Below are 18438 nucleotides of genomic sequence, written 5' to 3' on the forward strand. Positions count from 1 at the left end.
GACAGCAGCCACGAAATTAAAAGACACCTGCTTCTTGGGAGAAAAGCAATGACAAACCTAGACAGCATCTTAAAAAGCAGAGACATCACCTTGTCAACAAAGGTCTGTATAGTAAAAGCTATGGTTTTCCCAGCAGTGATGTATGGAAGTGAGAGCTGGACCATAAAGAAGGCTGATCGGCGAAGAATTGATGCTTTGAATTATGTTGCTGGAGGAGACTCTTGAGAGTCCCATGGACTGCAAGAAGATCAAACTGATCCATTCTTAAGGAAATCAGCCCTGAGTGCTCACTGGAAGGACAGATCCTGAAGCTGAGACTCCAATACTTTGGGCACCTCATGAGAAGAGAAGACTCCCTGGAAAAGACCCTGATGTTGGGAAAGATGGAGGGCACAAGGAGAAGGGGACGACAGAGGACGAGATGGTTGGATAGTGTTCTCGAAGCGACCAGCATGAGTTTGACCAAACTGCGGGAGGCAGTGGAAGACAGGAGTGCCTGGCGTGCTCTGGTCCAGGGGGTCACGAAGAGTCGGACACGACTAAACGACTAAACAACAAGAACCTGACATGTGCTCCAAAACACCTAGAGGGCACCAGGATGGGGAAAGCTGCCTAATGTCAAGGCATCCCAGAAACAAAAGTAGAGTATGCACCATTCCAAATAAACTGATCCGGACAGAACAAATGCATATAAATATCTGTAGCGCCAGTTACCGTATTTCCGTCTAACCTGCGCCCCCTTTTTTTTGCCCAAAAAAGTGCCGCCACCCAATCACTGCCGTTCTAACGACTCCGCCCTCCGACGCTCACGCAATTCTTAAGCCCCGCCCCCATACCTTCCCCCCCCTCTCACACACACCGCCTACCTCACCCCGCACTGCGCATGTGCGCCGCCGTTCCGCCCTCTCCAGTCTACCTTCCTTCGCGCCGGCCGAAGCGCCCTGCGCGTGCGCCCTGAGCATTCCCTCCTCCGAAGTTTCGCGAAGGGGCCCCCCCTCCCGCGCCGAAGCTTCCGCCCGGCTTTTTCCGGAAAGAGCGCGAGAGAGCCTCTTCCTTTCCCGTCAGGTCAGCGGCGGCTTCTCCTCGGCTCCCTCCTCGGTCTCAACCGCCGGCTCCTTCCTCGTCGCTTCTCGGCCATGGCTCTGCTGTGTTACAACCGGGGCTGCGGGCAGCGCTTCGACCCCGAGGCCAACGTGGGCGGTGAGGAATAATAGGATATTATTCTATTACAATGGTATTTTCAGCTTTTCTGCTCTCCACTCCGCCCTCACAACCACCCCGTGAGGTAGGCCAGGCTGAGAGAGTGGCTGGCCCAAGGAGGCCATGCGAGGGAGTGTGGCGTAGTGGTTAGAGCAGTCTCGCTCGCTCTCCCTACACACGTCCTCATCCCGTTGCATACACTCTGTGCGTGTTTATACTGTATTATATATTATTCTATAAGGAGCTGGGGGGGCTATGCAGAGCTCCCCCCTCTTGACTGGCCTAAGGTCATTCAGGGGAGTGTGGCATAGTGGTTAGAGCAGTCTCGCTCTCTCTCCCTGCACACGTCCTCATCCCGTAGCATATACTCTCTCTGTGTATGTGTTTATATTGTATTATATATTATTCTCTATGGAGCTGGGGGGGGGCAATGCAGAGCTCCCCCCTCTTGATTTCATCAAGAGTGACTGGCCTAAGGTCATGCAGGGGAGTGTGGTCTGGTGGTTAGAGCAGTCTCGCTCTCTCTCCCTACACACAACGTGTGTCTTCATCCCGTTGTATACTGTATATGTGTGTGTGTGTTGTATTATGTTATATATTATCTTTTCTCTAAGGAGCTCAAGGTTGGGGGCTACACAGATCTCTCCCCCCCCTTGATTTCATACTCACAACAACCCCGTGAGGTGGGCCAGGCTGAGAGAGAGAGAGAGGGAGGAGTGACTGGCCTGAGGCCATGCAAGGGAGTGTGGCATAGTGGTTAGAGCAGCCTCATGCACCTATGCATGTCCTCACCCCCCTATTCTATACTTTATAGATATGTGTTTTATTCATATCCTATCTTTTCTCCAAGGAGCTCAAGGTGGCCTACATATGTTCCTTCCCCTCTTGAATCCACCTTCACAGCAAGTGGTTAGAGGAGTCTTCCTCTCTCTCTCTCCCCCGCCCCCCAACCTGATCAGTCCTCACCCTCCATGTCAGGGCTGGACTCCCAGCTCCTGTCAGTCCTGGCCAGCATGAGCGGCAGCCCAGGAATGAGGGGAAATTGAGTGTCCTGTTAGGACCAGGCAAATCCAGCTTCTCCCCTTGTCATCACCTCCCAGAGTGGCTGGGGCAACCCAGTCTGATGGGAGGCATATAAATAATAAATTATTATTATTATGAAGCTCATTGGGTGACCATGGAGTATAGGAAGCTGCCTTAAATTGGAACAGACGATTGGGCCATTTAGCTCAGTATCATCTGCACTGACTGTCAGCAGCTCTCCAGGGTTTCAAAGAGGAAGTTTTCCCAGCCCAATCTGGAGATGTCGGAGGGACTGTGGGACTGTCCAAAGCAGGTGCTCTAACGCTGAGCTATGGACCAGTCACATAAATACATGTGTGTGTGTGTGTGTGTGCGCGCGCGCACACAGATTAGAACGAGGGAGACCCAGGTTCAAATCCTATCTTTTCAGCCATGAAGTTCATCACTTCAGCTACTTCACAAGATTGTTGCGAGTATAAAAGAGTGTTGAGCTATTTATGCCAACTCTGTGGAGGATGACTAAGATGTGAATGAAGTAATGCAGGGGTGGGAAACTTACGGCCTTCCAACTTCCGTGGTCATTGGCCATGTTGGCTGGAACTGATAAGGAGTTGGGAGCCCAGCAGGGTCTGAAGGGCAGCAGGTTGGGCAATGTATTCCAGTACAGTGTTACCTTGGGTTACAAACACTTCGGGTTACAGACTCCGCTAACCCGGAAGTAGTACCTCCGGTTAAGAAATTTGCCCCACGATGAGAACAGAAATCGTTCTGTGGCGGCGCGGCGGCAGCGGGAGGCCCCATTAGCTAAAATGGTACCTCAGGTTAAGAACGGACCTTTGGAACGAATTAAATTCGTAACCAGAGGTACCACTGTATTGTATCTCTTTTGGATTTTTTCCTAATACTGTATAGTGATAGGGCTACTTGGAAAGTGTGTTTGTTTATGTACGACTTGCACACTCTTCTCTCCCCATAGCATCGTGGTTATAAATGTAACAAATGTATGTGTAAAAGACATATAGAAGAAATTCTTGTTAGACACACAATTGACACTAAATTGTATTAGAATAACGTGTTCCTCCTCTCCCATATCACGTAGGTTGAACTAAGATACAGCAGGTGCTCTGTGCTGCTTATCAGGAACATTGTTCAAATATTTCTGTGGGAACAGGATAGTTTCTGAGGGCTTTAAGTCAACAATAGAGAAGACCCTGCATCAGTTGTTTTGTCCTCTCCTGGCATGGATAATGTTTTGTGCTTGTTTTGGGAACATCATGTTTTGTTGCCATGCACTGATACTGGTCTTGAGTTACAAAGCAACATTAAGTTATCTTGGGAGATGAGCCTTAGTAGCACATGTGATACAAATGCCCATGCAGAGTCCTGGGGTGCAAGCGGGGGAGTGCCGTTCAAGTGGTGTTTTAAAAATAACAGATCTATGATTTCACCCAGGAAACTTCCAGCATACAACCCTGAGAGGTGGTATCACAATATAGCATTATACTAAGATAATGAAACACATACAGTACTCCGTACTTCCTGAATTGAGCAGGGAGGTGTGTGGGCCAGAGGTCTTACAACCCACCCAGCCTCCAAATCTGATTCCATGATCTTACCATGACAAGCTTAAACTGTAAATTTAGTCTAGGGGATGGGAACAATGAAGTAAGAGAGGGAAAGGATAATAAACTAGTAGAGAGGGGGAATGGGCAAATAACAGGGTGACTGCAAGTAAATGCAGTTACACATATGGGCTCCTTTAGTTGGGGATGAGGACTGAGAAGTTGAAACTAATGACTTTATGGAGTGGTTTTGAAGCAGGGTGGAGCTGTGTAAATCAGGTGTAGGGAACCTTTGGCCCTCTAGATCATGGGTAGGCAAACTAAGGCCCGGGGGCCGGATCCGGCCCAATTGCCTTCTAAATCCAGCCCACAGACGATCCAGAAATCAGTGTGTTTTTACAAGAGTAGAATGTGTCCTTTTATTGAAAATGCATCTCTGGGTTATTTGAGGGGCCTGCCTGGTATTTCTACATGAGTACAATGTGTGCTTTTATTTAAAATGCATTTCTGGGTTATTTGTGGGGCATAGGAATTCATTCATTCCCCCCCCCAAAAAAGTACAGTCTGGCCCCCCACAAGGTCTGAGGGACAGTGGACCGGCCCCCTGCTGAAAAAGTTTGCTGATTCCTGCTCTAGATGTTGCTCCATACAACTCCCATTATCCCTGGCCATTGGCCATGCTTGCTGGGGCCAATGGGAGTTATTGTTCTGCAACAACTGATGGGCGAAAGGTTACCTACGCCTGACATAAGTGATCTGGCATTACTGAAAAGAGCAGAAGAAGGAAGAGTTGAGTGTGGATATGAATGTGGTCCCACTGTGAAGAAATCCGAACATTTCATCTTTGCAATACTCAGCACCTTTGAGACTCCTGTTAGTCATTAGGATAATTACATGTGTGGCACCTGCAATTTGCTTATTCTTTCCATCTAGACTGGTACACCCATAGTAATTCAGATGTTCTACTGTAGATACTGATCAGTAACAACTTTTTTCACTTCAAAGAGCTCAATGTTAGGACTAAGAATGTCAGTAGCATGTTCAGTATTGTAAAAAAAATGCTGCTTAATTTCTTTTATATTATATTTAATGCTTTGAGGTTTGATTGCACTGGGCATACTGTTTATCATAACAGGATAAGACGTCTTGAACTTGGAAGCAACTGGGTCTGTGCTACGTATGATAGAACTGTAAGCAAGTTAATGATTCTTATTTGGAACAAGTATATAATAGAACTGGCATTTCGACTTCTTCTGAATTTACCGGTATATATTCTACTAAGCATGGGAATTCTGTTGTCAGAATGGCTTCACAATTTATATGAGTTCCAGAAAGCAAATAATGCCCATTTTTCACTTGTTTTCTGGCATTTAGTAACTCATCTGGTCCTGCTGCTAAGACAGCAGATCTGTACCCACTAAGCTGGTATTACATGGTGGTCTGGATGGTGAGAAAGGCATCATATGAATATACTGTCATTAGTAAAAGATTCTGTTAGTACTTTTGTTTGACTGGCAAGCTTAGGAAGAAAGATATGTTGAAGTTAGACTGTGGAAGATTTTTAATTGTACAGTGGTGCCCCGCAAGACGAACGCCTCGCAAGACGAAAAACCCGCTAGACGAAAGGGTTTTCCGTTTTGGAGGCGCTTCGCAAAACGAATTTCCCTATGGGCTTCCTTCGCAAGACGAAAGCCCATAGGGAAATCTCCAGGACAGCGGGGAAGCGCAGCGCGTCTTCCCCACTGTCCTCGGACCTCCTCCGAAGGCTGGCGGTGGGGCGGAGAGACCTCCTCCCGCCGCCAGCCTTTGGAAGGCTGCTCCAAAGGCTGGCGGCGGGAGGAGGTCTCTCCGCCCCACCGCCAGCCTTCGGAAGGCTGCTCCAAAGGCTGGCGGCGGGAGGAGGTCTCTCCGCCCCACCGGCAGCCTTCGGAAGGCTGCTCCGAAGGCTGGCGGTGGGGCGGAGAGACCTTCTCCCCGCGCCAGCCTTCGGATGGCTGTCCTGAAGACTTGCGGTGGGAGGAGGGTTTTCCTTCCCACCGCCAACATTCAGAATGCTGTTCTGAATGTTGGCGGTGGGGAGGAAAAACCCTCCTCCCACCGCAAGCCCCGGGAACAGAGGAGAAACGCTGCGCGCCTTCCCCTCTGTTCCCGTACCTGTCCTGAAGGCTTGCGGTGGGGAGAAAAGCCCTTCTCCGCACCGCCAGCCTGGCAAGCGGTCTCCATAGGAACGCATTAATTGATTTTCAATGCATTCCTATGGGAAACCGTGCTTCGCAAGACGAAAAACTCGCAAGAAGAAAAAACTTGCGGAACGAATTAATTTCGTCTTGCGAGGCACCACTGTATCAGCAGACTGCTTCTGAAGTGATCTACATATTGGATGGGTAAAGGTCTGGATGTGTCAGGTGTTTTGCTGGAATTAAAACTTAATGTTTAAGGTGCCTTACTTTCATGTGAAGTTGAGATGCTGTATTGTGTTTCCTGTTGAGGAATAAGTGCTTGCCGTGCATCACCTGAACTGTACCTGAACTACTACTGCCTGGATAGTGGGCACAAATTCTTATTTATAATTACTTACATCCCACTTTTCAAATCCTGCGAGGGGGTGGGGTAGTGAAGAAAGAGAGAGACAGTCCATTTCCTCTTTCTCCCCACTCCACAAAGTATGCTTTGCCTGGACATTTCAGGCAAGTATTTTGGTGTTGGATTGTGGAACTTTATATATAAATTGTGGGTTTCAAAACTGCCCTATATTTATTTGGTTACTTGTTCTGGAAAAGTATCATGTAGCTCCTTGAAACTTGTTTGCACGATTAAGAAGTGGTACATGAGTTCATTGCAAACACTTAAGCTGGAATCCAAAGACCTACTTTAGGCATGTCAAATGATTAGGGCACACCTGGTAGGATCTCATCTTTTAAATGCTCTTCTGCTTTGAAATCCCCATCAGTTACAAGTGGAGTGCTTAAATAAATTTTAGCCCCAAGCATTCCACTTGATTTTCTTTTCTGAATCCTAGCCGTGACCTCTTTCTTGTATGGTATTCATGTTTCGATTGTATGTGATATAGGCAGTGCCAGTGGAGCTGGGTCATAGAATCATATAGTTATAGAGTTGGAAGGTATCCTGGGGGTCTCATCTAGTCCAACCCCCTTCAATGCAGGGATCTCAATTGAAGCATCAATGGCAAATGGTAATTGGGAAAGGCGTACGACAAGGCTGTATTTTGTCTCCCTGCTTATTTAATTTATACGCAGAATACATCATGCGAAAGGCTGGGCTGGATGAATCCCAAGCTGGAATTAAGATTGCCGGAAGAAATATCAACAACCTCAGATATGCAGATGACACAACCTTGATGGCAGAAAGTGAGGAGGAATTAAAGAACCTTTTAATGAGGGTGAAAGAGGAGAGTGCAAAATATGGTCTGAAGCTCAACATCAAAAAAACGAAGATCATGGCCACTGGTCCCATCACCTCCTGGCAAATAGAAGGGGAAGAAATGGAGGCAGTGAGAGATTTTGCTTTCTTGGGCTCCATGATCACTGCAGATGGTGACAGCAGCCACGAAATTAAAAGACGCCTGCTTCTTGGGAGAAGGGCAATGACAGGCCTAGACAGCATCTTGAGAAGTAGAGACGTCACCTTGCCAACAAAGGTCCGTATAGTTAAAGCCATGGTTTTCCCAGTAGTGATGTATGGAAGTGAGAGCTGGACCATAAAGAAGGCTGATCGCCGAAGAATTGATGCTTTTGAATTATGGTGCTGGAGAAGACTCTTGAGAGTCCCATGGACTGCAAGAAGATCAAATGCATCCATTCTTAATGAAATCAGCCCTGAGTGCTCACTGGAAGGACAGATTGTGAAGCTGAGGCTCCAGTACTTTGGCCACCTCATGAGAAGAGAAGACTCCCTGGAGAAGACACTGATGCTGGGAAAGATGGAGGGCACAAGGAGAAGGGGGCGACAGAGGATGAGATGGTTGGATAGTGTTTTCGAGGTTACCAGCATGAGTTTGACTAAACTGCGGGAGGTAGTGGAGGACAGAGGTGCCTGGCGTGCTCTGGTCCATGGGGTCACGAAGAGTCGGACACGACTAAACGACTAAACAACAACAATTTAACCTCTCCTTAAAACCCTCTAGTCATGGAGTGCCCACCACCTCCTGGAGGAATCCTTCCACTATCTAACAGCTCTTACCTTCAGAAAGTTCTTCCTGATGTTTAGTTGGAATCTCCATTCTTATAACTTGAAGCCATTTGTTCAGGTCCTACCTTCCAGAGTAGGAGAAGTTGCTCCATCTTCCATGTGACAGCCCTTTAGATATTTGAAGATGGCTATCCTATCTCCTTCTTAATAGGGTAAAAAAGGTAAAGGTAAAGGGACCCCTGACCATTAGGTCCAGTCGTGACTGACTCTGGGGTTGCGGCGCTCATCTCGCTTTATTGGTCGAGGGAGCCAGCATTTGTCCGCAGACAGCTTCCGGGTCATGTGGTCAGCATGACTAAGCCACTTCTGGTGAACCAGAGCAGCGCACGGAAACGCCGTTTACCTTTCCGCTGGAGCGGTACCTATTTATCTACTTGCACTTTGATGTGCTTTCGAACTGCTAGGTTGGCAGGAGCAGGGACTGAGCAACGGGAGCTCACCCCGTCACGGGGATTCAAACCGCCGACCTTCTGATCGGCAAGTCCTAGGCTCTGTGGTTTAACCCACAGCGCCACCCGCGTCCCTTCTTAATAGGGTAATCATACCTAATTCCCTCAACCATTCCTCATAAAGCTTGGTTTCCATACCCTTGATCATCTGGGTTGCCCTCTTCTACACACATTCCAGATTGTCAGTATCTTCCTTAAATTGTGGAGTCCAGAACTGGATACAGTATTCCAGGTGTGGTCTGACCGAGGCAGAATAGAGTGGTACAATTACTTCCCTTGACACTATACTTCTGTTGTTGCAGCCTAGAGTAGCATTAGCATTTCCCCCTGTAGCTTCACATTGCTGATTCATGTTCATATTGTGGTCTGCTATTTGTGCTGCTGGTTCTTTCGGCCTAAGTTTAAAACCTTGTATTTTTCCCATGAAATTCATTATGTTAGTTTGGGCCCAGTTCTCCAATCTGTTAAGGTCATATTGAAACCAGTTCAGTATTCAGCTGTATTGGCTACCTGTCCATCCATCCCCTACCCCCAGTTTGGTGTCATCGGCAGAATTGAGCATCTCCTCAATTCCTTCATCCAATTAATTTATAAAGATGCTGGACAACAACAGGCCCAGGACAGAATCCTGTGGCACTCCACTTGTCCCTTTTTTCAAGGATGGTGAGGAACCACTAATGAGCACTCTTTGGATTTGGTCATTCAACCCAACTACAAATCTTCCTAATAGTTTAGGCTGGGTATTTCTACTTATTAAAATGTATATTTAATTTTATGCCTCAATTCATTTCTGGCTTTTATAGATAACATGCCATCCAGGAAAGCACACAAACGTCCAAAGGGAGTATTTTGTAACAACCGCTTGTGTTTCCTGAATTCTGTGTTCTGTTTCCAACTGAAAAAGCGGGCAGTGTGCTGCTCCATGATATTGAGCCTTGATGAATATGATAATATTGACAGCAATCATAAGACTGATTAACTTACTTTGCTAAATATAACCTGTAGCTTTAGGGATGGTATCACTGCCGTCCTCTGCTAATCCTTCTTTTTTCTCCTTCTTTTAGAGTCCTGTACCTATCACCCAGGAGTACCAGTCTTTCATGATGCTCTTAAAGTAGGTGTACAAACATAATTGTTTAAAAGCCTTCCAAAACTTCAACTAAATCATGCTCATGGCAATATTTCAATTCCCTTCATGACCTTTGATGTATCAATCTGCTTGAGTTTGGTGGAATGCCCACTTTTTTCCTGAAATAAAAGATTTACCCTGTTTAGTTATTATAGAAACATATGCTGTTCCAGGCAGCAGTGATCACTTGAATGCATTGTGTTAAACATGTTCCAGGTCTCTATTGAACCTTATGCTACAGTACATCTCTCCCAAAGTATGTTGGTGACACTTGTTATTGCGTATTGCTGGATACCAGGGTTGGAATGTTTAGTAAGTTTTTATTGCTTTTTAACAAAGTGATGATTATCACTTTATCTAAAAATAACATGTCTTGGGATTTTGAAAAATTGGGCCCTACATTGCTGTACCAGCTGTTGAATAATTTATGGTCTTTTCGTGTAGCTTTGTTATCTCACATTGGAGAAACATTCAGTTTTTTCTCCTTAGGTGTTTTTGATATTAAGATGGTAAATTCATGGCTTGTATCTTGCAGGGCTGGTCATGCTGTAAAAGAAGGACCACAGACTTTTCTGACTTCTTAAGCATTGCGGTATGTATTAATATTTTGTAATGGTTGTATTTTACTACAAATGAAAAATTGAAAGTTGCTCATTTGAGGGGGTGGGAATCCCTTAGAACAGGAATGGGCAACATGTGGCCTTCCAGCTGTTGCTAGACTATGGCCCGCATTTTAGCTTAGACCAGGCATAGGCAAACTCAGCCCTCCAGATGTTTTTGGGACTAGAACTCCCATCATCCCTGACCACTGGTCCTGTTAGCTAGGGATGATGGGAGTTGTAGTCCCAAAACATTTGGAGGGCCAAGTTTGCCTATGCCTGGCTTAGACTGTAGTCAACAACATTAGGGCCATAGGTTGCCCAAGACACACTTAGAAAAATCAGGTTCTAAAAACCTGCATTTGCTTGTAGCTTGTAGATGTTGTACAACTGTTTGCCACTGACATGGAGTGTTCAGATCAGCTGCCTTCAAGTGAAGAAAGTGTGTTGTCTTCTCTGCAGGTGTTTCAATTATTTCTTGACATTTTGATTATAAAAGTGAGGCCTGAATCAAAAAGCTGTAGTGTGTGCAGTGTGTGTGCCAGCCATGCCATTTTCTGGGTTACGCCATTTCATTTCTCTCCCTAACATTCTGTTCCAAGGTCACCGTGCATGCTTAGTCCTCACTAGGCTCTTTGGTTTTCCCCCTAAATATTTTGTTGTGCTTCCCTGAACCTGCTGCTTCCCTCTTACACATGAATGCTACTGTTTGGGCTAGATAATGATTGACAGTGGAATAACTGAATCTGCTATTACTTTGTATGATTCTAATAAGTATGGAAGACCTTTAAAACCATGTGTGTGTGCAGGGCTGTGCTGAGCTTGTCTGAGGCACAGGGCAGGAGTCTTGTTCCTGGCATGACAGCGTGAGTCTGACAGGTCCCCCTGCCAGCTTAGCCCTCTGAGGCTTGGGGCGAGTGTACCTGTCTGCACAGGCCTGCATGTGATAACTTAAAAGACCATAGATTGCTGCATTTGAGAAGCTGATGGGAGGAAGTTGATCTGAATGTCTGTACTTAACCCTAGTATTTACTTCTAAATAATAAGTGCTGAAGTGGCAGAAGTAGCTTAAACAATTGCATTGTTAGAGCTGAATATACAGTCAACCTTAGGTACTGTACTAGTATACATACATGATTTTATGTGCTGTAAGCTGCCCAGAGTAGCTGGGGAAACCCAGCCAGATGGGCGGGGTATAAATAATAACATTATTATTGTTGTTGTTGTTGTTATTATTATCAGGGCTGTACAAAGGGCTTCCATAATAGTGAGAAGCCCCCTGAACCTGTCAAACCTGAAGTTAAAACTACCTCTGAGCGAAAGGAGTTAGCTGACCTGAAGCCTAAATTTCAAGAACACATAATTCAGGCACCAAAGCCTGTGGAAGCAATACAGAGGCCAAGGTATTGTACTGTGAGCGGGCATTTGTTCCAAATTACTATCTATCTATCTTACATATATATGCCCCGTTTTCTAGCGTTTTGGGAGTGGATATATATGTTAAAACCTGCTTTATGTGTATATTTTGCAGCTGAGCAGCTTCAGGATGCAGTCAGGAGGTGCCTTGTTTCTGTGACCAAATATCAGGCAAAGGAAAGAAGCGCTTCTTGTCTCTGGGGGGAATAATATGCATCCAGTAGTGATGAAACTCTTGAATCAGATGGCTAAGCTTCTTTAAACAATGTATAGGACATTTCTCTTCCTCCAGAGCCTGAGCATCCTTGCTGGGTCTTGGGGCTTATTCCTCTTCTCTGGGACTGAAATTGGTTTGCTGTTTTTAGAGTTTGCACGGATGAAAGTCATGGGAAATGGAAAGAGAACAACTATAGCTTACCAAATAAGCATAAGCTTTTCATAATGGAAGTTCCCATTCTATCCCAGGCACCTCCAGTTAAAGGACCTGGAGGCAAGAGTGGGAAAGGTATTGGAGAGCCACTCCTTGTCAGGCTAGACAGTATTGAGCTTGAGGGTCCAGTCATACGAGCTGCTATAAGGTAGCTTACTGTGTTCATATGAAAGTTCTCGATGAAAATTCCAGAAAAGTACTTTTCAACCTTTTCAGACCCTGGGTGTACCTTTAGATCCAAATTATAATCCCTGTTTTTCCATTTACAGTGGTATCTTGCTTTAAGACCATAATCCGTTCCGGAAGTCCGGTTTAAAACAAAGCGGACTTAAAACAAGGTGTGCTTTCCCATAGAAAGTAATTGAAAATGGATTGATCTGTTCTAGACAATGAAAAACACCCCCTAAAACAGCAATTTAACACAAATTTTACTGTCTAACGAGACCATTGATCCATAAAAGGCAATAATCAATGTACTGTACTATAAAATATATAAGACAGTATTGTAGATGAAAAAAATAACATTAATTTTTTTTCTTACGTGCACTGATGATAGCCATTGTTTGGATGGGCGGCTTTTATCCATTTCTGCAGTCACACAATCAGCCAGTAGCTGAACTGGGTTCGCCACAGTCACAGGTCATAAAACAAAGTCACAGTCAAAAAACCGAAAAAGCTGCACAAACCAAAACGCAAAAAAAAAAGGAAAAACGAATCCTCCAAATATCACCTCTGTGTTGCAGCAGCTGGCAGACTCAACAGGAAGCCTCTGATTAGCAGCGAGGGACTCAATTAACAAACGAAACACACTCAACAGGAACGAGATGATGAAAAGCGACCCCTAAAACAGAAGCCTGGCCCGACTTATATCAAAAAAATGACTGAACCTGGAGTACTCATTTCCGGGTTGCAATTGGACTTGGTCCAAAATGGACTTATAATAGACTGGACTTTAGTCAAGGTACCACTGTATTCATATACCACTTATGTGCGCATGCTGGTGCCGCTGGTGAAAACTACCTTGGGTCAGGCTTCAGCCTATTTATCTGTCCTAATGCACCTGCAAAATACCAGTGTTCTAGAAGACTTCATAAGTATTTTGAAACTAATTACTTTTGTCACGTTAAAAAGTAACAAAACTTATTCCCTCTGCTTTCTTTAGCCCAGATGAGCCGATGAGTTGCTTGGAGCTGAAAGTATCTGCTTCCTTGAAGCAAGCATTAGAGAAGCTAAAGCTGTCGTCAGGAAATGAAATAAAAAAAGGTATATAGCTTGATAGGGTTCATGTTTTTACCTAAATGAGTGTGTTGTAGCTCAGTGCTAGATAGGTTCAGTGAATCTATTGCTATTATTATTGAACCCCTCCTTGGAGTTCAGAGCACTGAACATGGAAGTATCCTATCTGATTGTGTAGCAGATGGTTCCTGAAAGAACCATCAGGATAGATTGGGTAGAAAATGTCATTTGTATACTCCTATATGCTTGAGTTCTGCTCATTTCTTTAGAAGAACAGTGAATTCTTAAGACTTATAATGCAAACTATTCCTGTTTTACAGAGGATGATAGTGATGAGATAAAGATTGGGACTCCATGTAAAAATGCAGGCTGTAAAAAGGTAAATATCTCAATGTTATGTAAATGTGCCACACTTCAAACCCCTTAGTTCCCCATCATTTTATAAGTTGCTGAGAACTTTTCTTTGCTGCCAAGCTAATGCAGGGAATTAGGTGGTCTTGGATTTTAGATTTATTGTATATATGTATGTATGTTGTTAACTCCTTTGATTTATTTTACGTATAGTGGTATAAAAATACCTTTATAAATAAAACCAATCAGTAAGTTGTCACTTAAGTACAGATCACATCACCCAATATTGCATGATGTCTTTCGGCACGCACCAGTAATTATTGTAACATTTAGTTCTTGAGTACAGGTGAGGGATATTTGTATGGGCATGTGTTTTTGCACTGCCAAGAATGTGAGCTGTTACTCATTTCTTTTCCAGTTATAAAGTATTGTGTAAGCTTCTGCATTACACTTCCATCAGAATTTTGTGATGTGTTTGGTCGGCACTGGCACATGTAAACATTTATGGCTTTTAGAGACTGTTCAGAAAATCATTTATTATTAATTTAGTTTAGTCATGTAACATCAGTCAGTCTCCAGGCGACTTTCAACAAAATTAACAGCATGCAAAAAAATTAATCAATTTAAAAACAATCATAACACAGTACAATCTCTTAGGAAAGGAAAGGAAACTTCAAGCATATTAATATTAGAGACTTTCCTAGGTCCAATTAAAAAGTTAAAAAATAGCAAGCGTAAGAGTATATTCTTCAGGCTTAGATGTTAAATCAAAAATAGCACAAAAATAGAGGAAGTTGAGGGCATGGCAGAAGAGTCCCATTGTGGGCTATGGTGCCATGGTGTAGTTTCAGAAATGTTAAAAGCGTAATTTTAGAATTACAGGAGAAATCTCTTTCATGACTCAAAAGGTTGCATGGATGGGATGGGTCATGTTATGGGTCATGTGGGAGGTGGGTGGCATTGTTACAAGTTTCTGCTTAGACCCCCAAACGAATGCTTTGGCACTGATTGGACCAGTCAGCCGGAGGAAACTGAGCTTCTACTTGATACAACTGCAGTCCTAAATTTACCTACCTGGGAGTAAGCTCCATTGAATTCTATAGAATTTTTGAGCAGATGTGGTTGGGATTGCACTGTAAGTGGCTACCTCAGCTGTTGGGTGGAAGCTGTAGAGCAATAATCTAATGCAATGACTAGTAAAACGTTATTTGTCTGTTCATTTTTCCCTTAGACATTTGAAGGACCACACAGCATGGAAGAAACATGTACATACCACGCAGGTGTCCCTATATTCCATGAAGGGTTAGTAATATGTGTCTTCCTCGAATTCTCTGTTAACCATCCGCTAGCTAGGCACAATGAAACTTGAGATTAGTTTTGTTGCAGTTGTTTATATGACGTCTTTAAATCTTAATACACAGGATGAAATACTGGAGTTGCTGCAAGAGGAAAACATCAGACTTCAATACTTTCTTGTCTCAAGAGGGTTGTGCGACAGGAATACATGCATGGATTAAGAAGGATGCGGTAAGTAGCAAGGGATGTTTTATTAATAGCTACCTATTCTTACCTGTGTTGCTAAAAATAATACACCTGCTTGGATAGACTGACTTATGTGTGAAACTTTGAATATTTCATTTTCCATCATTGGTCAATCAACTTGTACCTTACAGCGACTTGAATGCAGTGAGATGTTACCTGACAATATTTGGACTTTTGCAGAATAAAACAGAGGGCACAAAGTTTAGTGGAGCAACTAACCAGACAGAACCATAACATAGAAGTTGTGCCTCAATTAATTAAACACCTCTGCAGAAAGGTGGTTCTGTGGGTTTCTCTGTTTTTGTTTTCTTCTACCTAGGCTATATACTGCACAATGATGACAAATGCTGAAACATTGACTCCCTTTCCGTCTTGTTAAAGTGAGCTTCAGCCATAGACATTGGGGGGGGGGCAATATAAATGACATTGAAGGGATTGTAAAGAATCTGTATGGAAAGAGTCTTAGGCTATGCCTCCATAGAGCCCAGTGTACTTTGGAAAAAGATAAGTAGCAAGGAAAGTATTTGCAAATGGGTTGAAACCATGATTTGTGTCTTTAACTCTAATCGCCTACAGGAGAAAAAAGTGGTTCCATGCAGGCACGATTGGCATCAAACTGGAGGTGAAGTGACAATTTCTATTTATGCCAAGAATTCCATTCCTGAACTTAGTCATGTAGAAGCAAATAGCACGGTGGTGAGTTACCCTAAATGGCCTGTATTGTTCCCGTTTTAACTCCAAATTCAAATTGATTGTTTAGTGTGGCAGCACCTGCATTTTGAAACTTCACTGTACTCTTCTCGGCGCCTGCTAAAAACATTCCTGTTTAGATGAGCCTACTCAGTTGCCTAGAAAGTTTAGGTAATTTTAACCTGTTTTAGCATTTTACAACTTGGATGTTTTAAAGCAGGGTTGTAAATACTTCTTCATTTTACTGTTTTATCTTTCTTTTTCACAATCAAGCGATGTATAAATTTTATGGAATGAGTGAGTGAGTGAATGAAAACTCTCTGCTTTCTAGCATTGCAAGCTGAAATAAATACTGCATGTTTAGCTGCTACTGCTACTGCATAAACTTCTCCTTCTCTTCCAGTTAAATATCCATATCGTCTTCGAAGGTGATAAGGAATTTAATCAGAATCTGAATCTATGGGGTGTAAGTACATACATATTTGCATTCAATTAAACTTCAGGCAGGTTCAAAATCACAGTCAGGCACTTGTAGAAGGATTAAGTGACAAGATTAAGTATATCTTGCATTTGTCCTGCTCAGAGTTCTTCCATTGAAATTAATGGACATGACTAACTTCTGAGTAAAACTTAGTTGGATAAGTAGATGCTAACTACAGAATACCTCTCATTCAATCTTCTACTAATCTCAATGCAATTGAAGATACAAATAATAAAATCTACACTTTCCTTGTTCCTTTTGTATTCTGATTTATTGCAAACCTGAAGCATTTAAAATAGTCCACTTTTGTGTAAAAATAAATAAAAATCCTGGCATTGTGATGAGTAATATTAAAGCTACTCCTGCTCCTCAGTCTTGCTGTAGTTCTATGCTTAGTTTCCTGAACATAACTTTCTGCTTTTTAGTTTTGGCTGAATTAGTAAGCATCTGGTTTAGAATAAAATGCTCTTAAGTAAATGCCAGCCCTTAAACAATTCACTCTTTCCTCAATAGCATCATAATCTGTGCGCAAAACAGTCAGGGGTGTGTGTTCAACATAGGAGGCAATTTGTATCTTGGAACATGTGTCAATGGGGCAGCACTTGTTTACCTGTATTCATGAGACCTTACACTTAGGCTAATTTTTCTATTCCTATGTTACACAGGGCAGTGTTAAAATTTTCTCTTACGAATAGTTACATTATTTTTTCTGGGTTTTGCTTCTTTGTTTTTTAAAAACAGTTACTTTATAGCAGCAAGTTGAATAAACTCAATTCTGTAGTGTTAATCAGGCATGCAGTTAAGTAGCAAACTGAAATGTACATGTCTTCTTCCAGGTAATTGATGTGAAAAGGAGTTATGTAAATATGACGGCTACAAAGATTGAGCTCACGATGAGGAAAGCTGAGCCCATGTTATGGGCAGGCTTGGAACTCCCAGTATCCAAAGTAAAACCAAAAGAGCAGCAAGAAATTGCGGCGCAAGCTTGAAATCTGAGAAGAGGCCAATTTTTGCCCCTGGTGAAGTGGTGACTTTGCTGTTTTAATGTAACTTAATTTTCTGCATAATCACAAAAAGTTGCATTCCAGATTGGGTGTAGTTCTAGGCTTTTCAGTAGCACACTGTTTGTTTTGTTTGTTGTACTGGATCTTCCCCAGACGGTTAACGCTGGCGCTTATGGAAGTGTTGTGGGTGTGATCAGCAGCCGTTGGAACCAGTAGCCACAGGCACCCGAGGCAGATGCCCTTTGCCACCCTCTCAGCACTGCCGTTGCTCGCTGATTCTCTCCCCCTGGCAAGTCCCTGTTTTTAACACCAGAAAAGGGCTGAGGAAGTTGTTTATTGCTCCCTATTGTAGGGCAGAGTTATGCAACCGTTTATTTGCTTAAGGCTGTGTTTTATTGTGAGTACTCTGTCAGGGGTGCTTACTGGCAGTGCATAGGGCCGGGCTCAATGCTCACGACCTAATACAGCTGTCAGTTTTGGCAGCTGCTGCAGCAATCCATCCTGAACCACGACTTTGAGTTTTAGAATTCCAAAGCTGTACGTGCATCCTGGTTCGGCATCAACATACGTTCACATTGTGGTCCACACTGTGTTAAGATTTCCTCAGTGCTTGAAATGTTACTCAGCCAAGTCACCACTTCAGCAGCCTGTGCTTTTTAATTGTTTTGCCTTGAAAAGAATTGATTCTGTGTAATAATGCAACTACTCGCTTTAAATTATAGCATGAGGATTAAAAAGATATATATACAACAGTGGTTAAGTTAAGTTTTCCATATTGCGGCCGTGAATTTCATTTGTATAGGGAAACTGGAAAAAGTAGGTGTCTGGAACACCTAAAAAAATAATAATTAAGGTTCTTTTTTAAAAAAACAAAAACCAACTTCTTTTCCTAGTGTTTTTTTCCCTGCATGGATGTGTGTTTAATTTTTGTTGATGAAGAACATTTGTTAAAGGTCTCATCCCTTCAGACCATTTTATAAATTTATGGAATAAACAGTTAACCTGGAGCTGGTTTCATTCAGTTTCTGATTTCTACAGTGTGAGTAGAATGGGTGTTTGAACAAGTTTTGGTTATGTATTAGGAGTTCAATTAAACAAATTCAGTAAATATTTCTTT

The 18438-nt window shown here is 43.3% G+C and overlaps 1 protein-coding gene across 1 annotated transcript; it reads left to right on the plus strand.

Moving 5' to 3' along the window:
- The first annotated feature begins 948 nt into the window (after positions 1 to 948).
- On the plus strand, positions 949 to 18328 carry CHORDC1 (cysteine and histidine rich domain containing 1). Its single transcript, XM_083610064.1, has 11 exons — positions 949 to 1200; positions 9508 to 9557; positions 10108 to 10164; positions 11414 to 11574; positions 13180 to 13280; positions 13574 to 13632; positions 14836 to 14906; positions 15026 to 15131; positions 15723 to 15842; positions 16240 to 16302; positions 17154 to 18328. Exons 1-11 carry the CDS (start codon positions 1137 to 1139, stop codon positions 17304 to 17306), a joined length of 1005 nt encoding a protein of 334 aa, XP_083466190.1. The 5' UTR covers positions 949 to 1136; the 3' UTR covers positions 17307 to 18328.
- The last annotated feature ends 110 nt before the right edge of the window (positions 18329 to 18438 follow it).

This window comes from Podarcis filfolensis, assembly GCF_964270895.1.
Source record: "Podarcis filfolensis genome assembly, chromosome: 4".
Lineage (NCBI taxonomy): Eukaryota > Metazoa > Chordata > Lepidosauria > Squamata > Lacertidae > Podarcis > Podarcis filfolensis.